Raw genomic sequence first — 12,904 nt, 5'->3', positions numbered from 1 at the left:
TACTTGTAAGAATACACTTCCTCCAAGTTATTATTGTCATACATAAAATTAGCGTAAGTGTCCTTCTTGGATTTGATAATCATAACTTTTGTTTTGTCAGTGTTAAGAGTCATACCCATGGTAGAGCAGAAATCCTTAAGAAGCACGAGTTGCTTATGAAGATGAGATAGGCACCTTGCCAAAAGAACAATAGCGTCAGCATAAAGAAGAAGGATGACGACTATCCCAGCTAAGATCGTGCCATCACATCGTGCTTCCTCTAAATAGTCTTCGAGCTTATCGATGTAAATGCCAAATAGGGTAAGGGAGAGGGGGCAACCTTGTTTAACTCCGATGTTACACTTAATATCTTTCGACCACCCTTCATTGCTCTTTAGCTTGGCAATTACATTCTCGTATAACCTTATAGCGGCAGCTCTCAACTCGAGAGGAACCTTTAGCTCTTCTAATCTATTCCAAAGGTTGTATCTAGGAACTGTATCGAAAGCCTTTCTAAAGTCCACAAAGCAACAAAATAAATTGGATTTATCATTACAACATTCCTCCGCAATGATCCTAAGCGTAACAAGGTGGTCTATTGTTGAGTGATGCCTTCTGAAACCTGCTTGGCCTTTAGCCCGCTTACCTTCACTTTCAAGCCATATGCTTAACTTCTTTTCCAAAATACTACCATATAACTTGGCTAAGAGAGGGCTGATCATAATTGTTCGATAATTAGAGGGGTTATTTGTATCCCCACTTTTAAAAATAGGGATAATGAGGCTCTCAGTCCAAGGTTTAGGGAACCCTTGCTTGACTGCTTGATTGAAAAGCTTGTGGATGTCGGGGATGAGGACAGGACCTCCAATTTTTAAGATTTCCGCTTGGTAACCTTCAATGTCCTTAGCTTTCCCATTAGCGAGGCAATTAACCCCAAACTTAATGTCTTCTAAAGAGAAAACTTCTTTCATTGTGAGAAGGGTTTCTAAATTATCCATGACATTTGGAGAGTCATAAAGCTTTTTAAAATAGGAATTACAATCGTGAAGAGCAATTTTATTATTAAAACTAAAAAACAATTTTAATTTTTTAAATATTTAAAAAAAATAAAAAAATTAATTAAAATTAAAAAGGTTTAATTTTATTTATTTAAATTTTTAGTAAATTATTTTAAAAATAATTGAAAAATTAATTAAAATTAAAAAAAGAGTTAATTTTATTCATTTAAAAATTTTAGTAAAAAAATAATTTACTTTGTTGAATTCACTTCAAAGCAAACCTCTTTTTCTTGCAATGTATGAAAATTTTAATTATTTAAAATTTTTAAAAATAATAAAATAATTAATTAAAAAAACAATTTTAATTATTTAAAATTTTTAAAAATAATTAAAAAATTAATTAAAATTAAAATGAAATTCGTTAATTTTATTCATTTAAAATTTTAGTAAAAAATAATTTACTTGGTTGAATGCACTTCAACCGTGAACCTCTTTCCCTTGCAATGTCTTCTTGCAATGACCTCTTTTTCTTGCAATGATGGTGACATAGATAGCACTTTAATTATTTTAAATTTAAAAAATAATAAAAAAATAATTAACCTTAAAAAAAATCATCAATTTTATCCATTTAAAATTTAAAAAAAATACAATAAAAAACAAATTTATTTTTTTTACAAGTTGTTTTATAAGTGAAGAGACCCGAGAAAATATTTATTTTCTTACACATTCCATTGTATAATTCAGAAGAAGATTAGAAGCTTTCACTTTATATATACACTTCCCTGATTTTCAATGATATTCGAACAAAATCAATACTTCTCACACAATTTATTTCTCAGGGATCAGTCTATATTCCATCCCACAAATTATGACTACAATATATGGAAGACATTACAGGGCATCGCTAAACTGCCAAAAAAAGCAGTAACAACGGCTATTGTGCAGAAAACAAACCGAGCAGAATCGAATTATACTATGATGACCGAAACCAGACGTAAGGACAATACCTACTTCGTTCACATTTTACTATTGTAATATTAATCACACTGTCTCCACAGCCTTTAACAATCTACACAAAGTACAATCTACCACCATTAACAGACAAGTTGGGCTTCAAGCATCATGCTCTATCTCTGCTGCCTTTTAGATTGTCACAGGTAATCTCTACCAGTGCGGCCCGTTGGAGCAGAATCGTAAGTTCCAGGAGTACCAACGTTCGTATAAGCAGTACCACCACCAATATTGCCCGCACTATGGTGGCCTGTATGAGTGTGCCCACTTTGCTTGGCCTCTTCTTTTTCAGCTCTGTGTTCAGCCCTGCCAGCGTTTGCTCTCATCTCAGCTTCAGTTTGTTTGGCATCCTTCTTCTCACGTGCTATTTCTTTGTCTGCAGGGTTATGTGCAGTAACCTTCTCGACCTACATGCATATATGACAGAAATAGTGAATTACAAAACATCCAAATCCCAAATCCCTGACACTCAATCCACTAACACATATATTGTAACCTCTCCAACATACTATACGAATATTGCAACGAAATTTTTTATTTTGTTTTACTTAACAGTATTAATGTACTCGTAAATAGAGTTGACATAGGACTGTACAACATTTATGCCATAGGTTCGCTGTATCTCAATTATCTGTTTTTAATTATGGATAGGGTACCAATCCTTCTCGCTGGTTTATGGTTTATATAGATCGTGGGTTGGATTTATTTGTCTCCGCGCCACGCGGCTCACATCTGTCCCTCCACAGTAGGCACTCTTACGTACAGCTCCATGGTTTTCTGGTTATTCCTTTGATTTGGCTTTTGGTTATACTGCCGGACATTAACTCCCCTGCTCCGCCATGGTACGTGGCACTGGCAGGCCGTCCTGCCGCGTCTGCTCAGCTCGAGACTCCCGCTGCATCAACGGTGTAGAGCTCGTCCCTTGATCCGACGGTTGGACAACATCTGGTTTCCCACTTCTCCGGTTTTTGCGAAGAGGTTGGTCTCATTCCTCTGTTTCCACTTCCAGAGACTGCTCTGGTTCACCTCTCCTTCTGCATCATTGTTAGCCTGTCGAACCAGGGTTATGTTGCTGCCAAAGAAAGCAAATTCACCTCCAAACAAGTTTTCATCGGGTGAGTTCTCGTTTACTAAGCGCTTCCTATGTTTAATTTGCTTATTTGCAGTCGATGGTTTGTTCAAATCTCTATTGCCATGTTTTAATCCACTTGCAGTTGGTTTATATTGCAGGGGCCTCATTTCTCAGCTCAGAATGGAGGGTTGCAGCTCAAGCCTTTAACCCCCAAAGTCTCCCGATAAGATTTACCTTCGGATCTGTGTTTACGGGATCGAAGATACCATCTCTAGGCTGCTTGTTCATAGTCTCCCCGTTTAAAGTTTTTAAGCTTTTCCTTCCAGATAATGTTTAAAATGTTGGAATATTAGTTCCAACTGCGGTGCTTGTTCATAGTCTCCGCGTTTAAAGTTTTTAAGCTTTTCCTTCCGGATAATGTTTAAAATGTTGGAATATTAATTCCAACTGCTGTGCAACGTTGGGGGAAGTTGCCTGTAAACGTGACTGCAAAACCATTGAAGAAAACCACGAAGACTTCCCCGCATCGCCTTTTGCCATAAGTGGTATTTCTCGAAGGGCCTCCGAACACCCCGACTAAATGACACGCGTCAAGTGTATGTCTCCAAAACTGCCCATTCCCGGGACGGTAAACATCGTTTGAGTTGTGTGAATTAGGCGAGCGATATGCATCCGATCAAGTCAACGGACCAGGATCTCCTTCAACCTCCCTGAACTTTTGTCTGATCGCCCACGTGAAGGAATTAATGTGATTCATGATGTTTCGTAAATTGTAGGTAAAAGTTGGTAAATGTTTTTTAAGTCTTGTTTTGCACGGAAGCATGGAGAATTTAAAAAATGGTATGGGCAAGTCAACGCCCTATCTTTAATGCTTTTGGTATAATTTTCTTGTGTGTGCTCATTTGCATATGAGTTTATTGCACATGGAATGAAAAAAACTGGGTTCGCAGCAACGAATAGAAATGATGCACAGCATTGCATAAGATATGCATTTGTATTTGTAATGCTGTGTGTGAGCACTCATTTGTATGTGAATTGAGTGTGTAATCAAGTGGAAAGGAGGGAGCACTGAAGTGAGAAAAAAAATGAAATGAGAACAGGGATGAGATGAAAAGAGAAGGGGCTCACCGCAGCGAAGGAGAAAAATAGGAGAGCACAATAGTACGAAGCCAGTGTAATGAAAAATTTAAACCAGAGCAGGGATGAAATGAAGAAAGACTCCCGGCAGTGAATGAAATTTGGGATTCTTATTACAGGTGCTTGTAGCTGTTCGTTGAAACGAATGGGAATGGAATGTAAATCTTTTTATTGAATATGTAACGTGAAAACCCATGAATGTAATGAAAAAAAATTTCACTCAGAAGTGAGTCTAAAAGTTTTTTTAGCAGTAAACCCATGTAAGGAATTTTTGTTTTTAGAGCAGTAAATCAATATAAGAGTTTTTATTCTACAGCAGTAAATGTAAAAACCCTTTTTACAGCAGTAAATGTGAATGAAGATTTTACACAGCAAAAATCAGTTGTAAAAGAGGCAGAGGCTTTTTTGGTGAAAGTCTTTGGTGAATCCCTTTGGGAGAGAGGAAGAAAATTGTATGAGGTAGTTTATAAATTAATACAAGTTTATTTCAGTTGAGAAACTCTACTTTGTTCATAAATTTTATTTGGCTTCCCTGTGCATAAGATCCTGTGGACAAAACAGAGCATTGCTCTGTGCTCAGTTAATTTGTGTTTGAAATTACCAGAAATTTCCAACATGGTATGAGAGCAGATCCAGGCTCTTTAAAGGTGTTAAAGAAGCTGAAGGAAGGAGTTTTTTCTTCTTTGCTGCAACAACTTCTCGAGCAGAGTGAAGTCTCAGTGAAAAGGATCCAGGTATTTCTCAGATCAGTTTTTGTGTTACTGTTGGAGACAGTGAGTTGTTTTAAAACACAGTCAAGTATTTGAAGCATAGTTAAGAATCGCAAGGTCAAAAAAGAAAGTCTCCAATCCTCCTAAGGATGTGTCTCCCTTTACTGCTAAAATAGAAGACAATCTATTTGAAAGCATTCTATTTGAGGCTCCAAGGTTCAATGGGAACTTTGATATACGGGAAATAAAAATGAGGACTTTCTTAAAGTATGAAGGGATTGAAATTTGGGAATCAGTGATTGATGATAGCAGGAATGATAGAGAATCCAAGGAGTACAATGCAAAAGTAGCAAAGATAATCTTGGATGGGTTGCCTGATTCTATAAAGAAAAATCAAGGAAAATATTCATCAGTAAAGGATATATGGGAAAGACTTCATGACCTTCATGCAAAGGGAGCACTGACCATGACCATCAGTCAAGAAGGAAATTCTGAACCCATCATAGAAGCTGAAAATGAGAAGGTTGACCTCATCAATCTTCAAGTACAAGAAAGGGATGAAGAGCTCGCCAAGCTTAAGAAGGAACTTAATCAAAGCAAAATGAAGCATCATGAAGAAGTCATATCCATGACAAATCAATTGAATAAAGCATAGAAGCAAGAAGATGCCTTTTCAAGTCAACTTGAACAAAGGCACAAGAGAGAAAACAAACTTGTAGAAGAGATTGGACAGTACAAGGTACAGGTATCCTCCCTTAAGTCTCAATTATAAGAAGCCAGGAAACAGACACAAGAAACTGAGAATAAAATGGAGAGCAGTCAAGCAAAGAATGAAGAACTGAAGTCAGATATCATCTCCCTTAAAATAGTAGCAGCTGAAGCTACTCGTAGCAAGGAAGAAACTAAGGAACAACTTACAAAGAAGAATAATGAGTGTGAAATATTGGAAGAAGAGATTGTCCTCCTTAGGAAAAAGGTTGAAGGGATGAACAAAATCATGAAGAGCTCTCAAGCCTTGGATGACATGCTCAACGATCACAGATATCCATGTGATAAATCAGGATTCGGGTATGTAGGTGAACCCTCAAGCAAGAATGAAAATGCTTTAAGCAAAGGAGATGTGAAGAAGGCAGAAAGAGATTGTGATGCTCCTAGTTCCAGCAAAGGCAAGGAGAAAGATGAAGGCTACAATAGAAAAAATCCTACTCCAAGTAGAAAACCAACTTCAAGAAGAAATGTTGATGATGTCAAAGAGACAAGAGGCAATGGTTATCATCAAAGGGTATCAAGGTAGAAAAGCTTCAGAAGTACATCAAAGAAACCTCCATCTCCCAGGTACCAAAGTTCATTTTTTGGTTATTGTTATTCTTGTTCAAACTTTGGTCATATGGCAAAAGACTGTAGAGAATTTCATAGAGATAGATGGTATGGTCTCCCACAACCTCCAAGAAACAATTTTACAGGAAGAAATCATGAAATTTTATTCATGAACAACGTAGAATGTTTCAAGTGTCATAACATTGGGCATATGGCACATGATTGTAACTTAACATGGGCTCTTACACAAGCTAGACCCATGCAAAAGAAGAAAGTTACACAAGTATGGAGAAAGAAGGAAATACAGTCTGAAAGTCCCTTGAGCTCTCCAGTCGATCTAAGTTTCTTTTGAGAAAACTTTGCTGAAAGAAGACAATGCATACAGTTAGGGGGAGCCTGTAATTCTTGATCATTATTGCTGAAATATATTAACAGTCATTTTTTTTATGAAGATCTTCTTATAGGGGAGAGATATGGAATTAAATCTGCCATAAAAGCAGAGAAGAAAAGTCTGCAGGGCATGGAGATTGCGTGGAGGATGTATTGCAGCGCAGCAGAGCGCAAATGAAATCTTTTTGTTAATCCCTCTGAAATGTAATACGCAGCGGTGTTGAAAAATGTAATGTTTTTGCTTTGTTTTTTATCACATATGCAATGCAATATGCACAGAAGTGCGGAGAAGAAAAAGGGGCAGCGTTGAAATGTGAAGTGCAGCAGCGCGGTGAAAAGAAATGTTTTTACGCATAACAGTGCGAATGTAAGTGCAGTGAAGTTTTTGGTTATTGTCCATTTTGAAAACAAAAGGAAGAAAAACACGTAGCAGTGTGCAGAAGTGAAATTTTTTTTTGTGGTAATGAGAAGAGGGCAAAACGCAGCAGAGCGTAAATGCCCAATGTTTGAGAATGGAATGAAATTTTTCACACAGCAGTGAAAATGTTGGGTTGTGTTATATTCTTTCCACGTAGTTAATAGGGGGTTAGAAGGGCACCCGTAACCCCATTTTATGGGGTCCGGGCAATTTTGGTTTTGGACCATATGTTAGGTTAGGCGGACCCACCTATGGTTTTGTGCATGATTTTCGCACATGTTTTTTGGACGCGATGGTTTTCGCTCCATGGTATTGGATGCTTCGGCATGTATAAATACGTATTGTAACATTGAAAGGAACATAATAAAAAATCAAGCTGGTAGTCCCAGTTTTGGGATCCAGGGAAAAATCTCTGTGCATATGTGTTTTATGGGTTATGCTCTCGCATTGTTTATTTTCTTTGTTTAAGAATTCGTATGCAGGTAATTTATGTACATGGTTAAAACCTACATTTGGTATTAGAGCTGTTTTGGCTTCAAGGGGACGCCTTTGTTGCTGAGGGGTTTCGCTCGGACCTGTGGTAGACCCTATTCAGTGGGAGATCTGCGAGATCGATTCTGGTGGTGAAAGAAGATGGCGAGAAGTGGAAAGATAGAGATTGAGAAGTTCAATGGTCAGAATTTTGAGTTGTGGAAACTCAAGATGGGGGATCTGTTGGTGGATAAAGATCAGTGGATCGCGGTAGATCCAGGTACTAAACCATTGGGAGTGACCGATGAAGAATGGAAGAAGTTGGATCGGAAGACAAAGAGCACAATACGATTGTGTGTCTCGGATTCAGTATTGTTGAATGTATCAGGGGAAGCTATGACAAAGGCTTTGTGGGTCAAGTTAGGGACTTTGTACCAATCTAAGTCTCTGGTGAATAAACTGTTCCTGCGGAAAAAGCTGTATAACCTGAGGATGAAAGATGGAGACTCGGTGACAGAGCATCTGAATGCGTTTAATATTGTGGTAAGTCAGTTATTATCTGTTGATATTAAAATTTCAGATGAAGATAAGTGCATCAGTCTGTTGTGTTCTCTACCAGACTTGTGGGATAGTCTGGTTATTGCAATAGGTAGCAATGCAACTGCTTTGCAGTTTGATGAAATAGTCTCAGCCTTGCTGACGGAGGAGATGAGATGGAAAAATATGGACAACCAGAATGGTGATGCCTTGTCTGTACGAGGACGGTCCCAGAACAGAAACAAAAATAAGTCATCGAGTGGGAGATCTAAATCTAGAGGGATATCTAAATCTCCAGGAAAACCTACAAAGGTGGTGTGCTGGAAATGCAGAAAGGAAGGACACTTTAGAAGGGATTGTAAATCTAAAGCTCCTGATAAAGGAAAGGGATCTAATGATGCTCCTTCTGCAGAGGCGAAAACCACCTCAGATGAAGGTGGGGATGTGTACCTGGCTTCTTCAAGTACACATGTAGATCATGAGGCATGGTTGATTGACTCAGGTGCATCCTTTCACTTCACTCCCCATAGAGAGTGGTTCTGCGAGTATGAGAAATACGATCGTGGTGATGTCTTCTTAGGAGATGATAGGAAGGCTAGAATCATTGGTCGGGGAAAAGTAAAGTTGAAGTTCTAAGGTGGAAGGGTTAGAACACTTTCGGGTGTTCTACATATTCCTTCATTGGCCAGAAATCTGATTTCTGTAAGCAAGTTGGATGATGCAGGTGTAAAGACGATGTTCGAGAAAGATACCTGCAAGATGGTTCGAGGAGCACTGATATTAATGCGGGGAGTTCGGATTGGAACTCTGTACAAGCTGCAAGGTAGCACTGTCGCTGATGGGTGCAATAGTTCTATGGTTCCTGAAAATGGAGTAGAGAATCTAGTGGTCTTTGGAGAGAAGACCATGTTGTGGCATCAAAGGCTTGGACATATTGGAGAAAAGGGCCTTCGAATACTTCATGGTAAAGGTATGGTAGAAGGTATGAATAATAGCTCTATGTATTTTGATTTCTGTGAAAATTGGGTATATGGGAAGCAGAATCGGGTGAGTTTCCCCTCTGGTGGTAAGAGGACCAAATAGATATTAGAGCTTGCGCACAATGATGTGTTTGGACCTGTGAAGGTTCCATCACTGGGTAAGTCTGTGTACTATGTATCATTCATAGATGACTTCTCAAGGAATACATGGATATATTTTCTTAAGAAGAAATCTGAAGTCTTTGACAGGTTTAAAGAATTTAAGGCTCTAGTGGAAAATCAGACAGAGAAGAAGATAAAGGTGTTGAGGACAGATAAAGGTGGAGAATTTTGCAGCAAGAAATTTGAAGAATTTTGTAAGAAGTGTGGTATAGCATGGCAAAAGACTACTCCATATACACCTCAGCAAAATGGAGTCGCAGAAAGAATGAACAAGACGTTGATGGAAAGGGCAAGAAGCATGCTCAGTGGTGCTGGGTTAGGATAGGAATTCTAGGCAGAGGTGGTGGATACTGCATATTACCTGATCAACAGATCACCTTCATCAACGTTGGAGGATAAGACCCCACAAGAAGTATGGACTAGTAAGAAACCCTCTCTTTCACATCTAAGGGCATTTGGATGTGATGCATATGTACATGTTCCAAAGGAGAAACGAACCAAGTTGGATAGTAAATCTGAAAAGTGCATCTTTATTGGGTATAAGGATGGTTTAAAGGGTTATAAGCTTTGGAACCCAGTCACACGGAAGGTTGTGTACAGCCGAGATGTGTTGTTCAGAGAGGTAAAAGATGTTATTCAACATGAAGTCCAACCAAAGGAACCTGAGAAGATAGAGTTTGAGCCAAAGGAGGAAGTATCAGACTCTGCAGCAGAGGAGGAATCAGAAGATGAAGAGCCACAAACTCCAGCTGTGAGAAGATCAGTTTGAGAAAGAAGGCAGCTAGAAAGGTATAGTCCATCTGCTTTCAGTTCAAATTTTTCTTTGTCTGTTACTGATAATGATCCTAGAACTGTGAAGGAAGCAGTGGATTCAGAAGATGGAAGACTCTGGAAAGAGGCCATGGTCGATGAAATGGCATCTTTGCACAAAAATGAGGCTTGGGATCAGGTGGAGTTGCCGGCTGGAAGGAAACCCATTGGCAACAAATGGGTGTTAAAGAAGAAGACAAATGCAGAAGGAAAGGTGGAGAAATACAAAGCTCGGTTGGTAGCAAAAGGTTATTCCCAGGTGCCGGGAATTGATTTTGGTGATATTTTTTCTCCTGTTGCCAAGGTAACTTCTATTAGATTACTTTTATCTGTTGCTGCTGCTTTTGATTTTGAGGTAGAACAGATGGATGCGAAGACAACATTTCTTCACGAGGATTTAGAAGAGGAAATCTACATGAAGCAACCTGAAGGCTTTGTGGTGAAGGGTAAGAAATAACTGGTATGCAAGTTAAAGAAGTCTTTATATGGGTTAAAATAGTCACCAAGGATGTGGTATCGGAAATTTGATACATTTATACGGGGACTTGGCTTCACCAGAAGCAAAGAAGATCATTGTGTGTATTTTTAATTAATTGGTGACCGTATTATTTATTTGGTCTTGTATGTGGATGATATGTTGCTGGTTGGAAATGAAAAAGAAATTATCCAAGATTTGAAGACCCAATTGTCCTCCAAATTCGACATGAAAGATCTTGGTACTGCAAACTATATTTTGGGCATGGAAATTAAAAGAGATCGGTCAAAGAGGAAGCTCTGGTTAAACCAGAGGAAGTATGTTGAGACAATATTCCAGAGGTTTAATATGCAGGATAGTAAACCGGTGAAGGTTACTATTCCTATAGGTGTGAGGTTATCTGCTGAACAGTGTCCCAAGACACAAGAAGAGGAAGAGGACATGTCCCGTGTTCCATATGCAAGTGCAGTGGGTAGCCTGATGTATGCAATGGTCTGTACTAGACCAGACATTGCACATGCGGTGGGAGTATTGAGTAGGTTTATGTCAAAACCTGGGAAGGACCACTAGACAGCAGTGAAGCGGGTTTTCAGGTATTTGCGTGGCACTAGTGATTATGGTTTGTGCTACCAAGGAAGACCAGGATTGGACATAGTGTTGGATATTCATGGCTTTGTTGATGTAGACTGGGCTGGAGATCTGGATCAGAGAAGATCTACAAGTGGGTATGTGTTTAGCCTATTTGAAGGTGCAGTCGGTTGGATGAGTAAGAAACAATCTGTAGTGGCACTATCAACTACAGAGGCAGAATACATGGCAGCCACTCATGCAAGCAAGGAAGCAGTTTGGTTGCAGAGATTGTGTTCAAGTATGGGATTAGTAGAGGGAGATATAAGAATAGACTGTGACAGCCAAAGTGCAATTTTCTTGGCAAAGAACCCTGCTTACCATTCAAAGACAAAGCACATTGATGTTCAATATCACTTTGTGAGGGATATGATAGAAGACAGAAAGGTGTTGTGGTAAAGGTGGACACTTTGAAGAATACTGCAGATGCATTGACAAAACCTGTGAGCTCTGAGAAGTTCTCTTGGTGTAGAGAAGCAATGGGAATCTCAGGGCTGAAAAATGACTAAGCTCTCCTGTGGCCCCGTGTGGAAAGAAAACAACAAGTGGGAGATTGTTGGGTTGTGTTATATTCTTTCCACGTAGTTAATAGGGGGTTTGAAGGGCACCCGTAACCCCACTTTATGGGGTCTGGGGCAGCGCCCCGGAAAATTTTGGTTTTGGACCATATGTTAGGTTGGGCGGACCCACCTATGGTTTTGTGCATGATTTTCGCACATGTTTTATGGATGCGATGGTTTTCGGTCCATGGTATTAGACGCGATGGTTTTCGGTCCATGGTATTGGATGCTTCAGCATGTATAAATATGTATTGTAACATTGAAAGGAACATAATAAAAAATCAAGCTGGTAGTCCTGGTTTTGGGATCCAGGGAAAAATCTCTGTGCATATGTGTTTTATGGGTTATGCTCTCGCATTGTTTATTTTCTTTGTTTAAGAATTCGTATGTAGGTAATTTCTGTATAGGGTTAAAACCTACAAAAAAGGGTAATGTAAGTCTTGTTTTTGTTGTTGGAGAATATGTAGTAAAAACACACAACAATGTGAATATGAAAAATGCTGCAGCATGAAGATTTTTTTTGTTGAAGAAACGAAATGTAATGGGCAGCATGTAAAAGAAATTTTTCTTTACAAAAGTAAATGCAAGTGCAGTGAGTGTGTTTTTCATTGAACTGAAATGCAATATATGCAACATCAGTGAATGTAAAAACTATTTACACACAACAGTGTAAATTTGTACGTTGGGACAGAGTAATTGTTCCAGAAGAGACAGAGTATTTTGTTTTTGAAAGATGCACAGCAGTGCAGACACAACACTGCTTCAACAGTGTTAATTTTGAAGACAGAGAGAGAGTATTTTTTCAGAAGAGACAATGAAGTCTATTTTTGTTTTGGAACTGCACTTGAAGGAATCTTTTGGTGAATCCCTCTATTAAAGAGGAAGGTGCTCTTCAGCACAGTCTCTTGGTGAATCCCTCTGTCAAGAGGAAGATGCTTTTCAGCATAGACGGGTGAATCCCTCTGGTTAAGAGGAAGATGCTCTTCAGCATAATCTCTTGGAGAATCCCTCTGTGTGAGGAAGACCCTTTTGTTGTTTATGGAACTGCATCTGAAGTAGTGTTGGTGAATCCCTCTATGTGAGGAAGATCTTTGTGTAACAACAGTTTTGTAATCCCTGTGTTAAGAGGAAGACCTTTTTCTTGTAACAGGCAGTAAAAAAGATTTTGAGATGATCATAAAAGCACTTCCGGTGATGTACTTCACATGGGTTCAGGAGCCATTTCATGGGCTTCTGAGAAACAACCTATT

The 12,904-nt window shown here is 38.8% G+C and overlaps 1 protein-coding gene across 2 annotated transcripts in view; it reads right to left on the bottom strand.

Moving 5' to 3' along the window:
• Positions 1-2,116: 2,116 nt before the first annotated feature.
• Positions 2,117-12,904, bottom strand: part of LOC149152540 (18 kDa seed maturation protein-like) — a 30,260-nt gene continuing 19,472 nt past the window's right edge. Inside the window, exons 1-2 of one of the 2 annotated variants that reach the window (XM_089441026.1) lie at positions 2,946-3,227; positions 2,117-2,395 (exon numbers count right to left, since the gene is read on the bottom strand). In XM_089441026.1, coding sequence (XP_089297152.1) covers positions 2,129-2,395; positions 2,946-3,227 — 549 coding nt within the window. In that variant the 3' untranslated portion in view covers positions 2,117-2,128. Of the gene's footprint in view, positions 2,396-2,945; positions 3,228-12,904 lie in introns of those variants that run through there. The other variant, XM_089441027.1, reaches the window with a different exon arrangement.

Source organism: Pinus tabuliformis, chromosome 9, assembly GCF_031772625.1.
Source record: "Pinus tabuliformis cultivar Carrire ecotype Pingquan chromosome 9, CPIR1, whole genome shotgun sequence".
Lineage (NCBI taxonomy): Eukaryota > Viridiplantae > Streptophyta > Pinopsida > Pinales > Pinaceae > Pinus > Pinus tabuliformis.
This window is presented reverse-complemented; position numbering and strand designations above follow the sequence as displayed.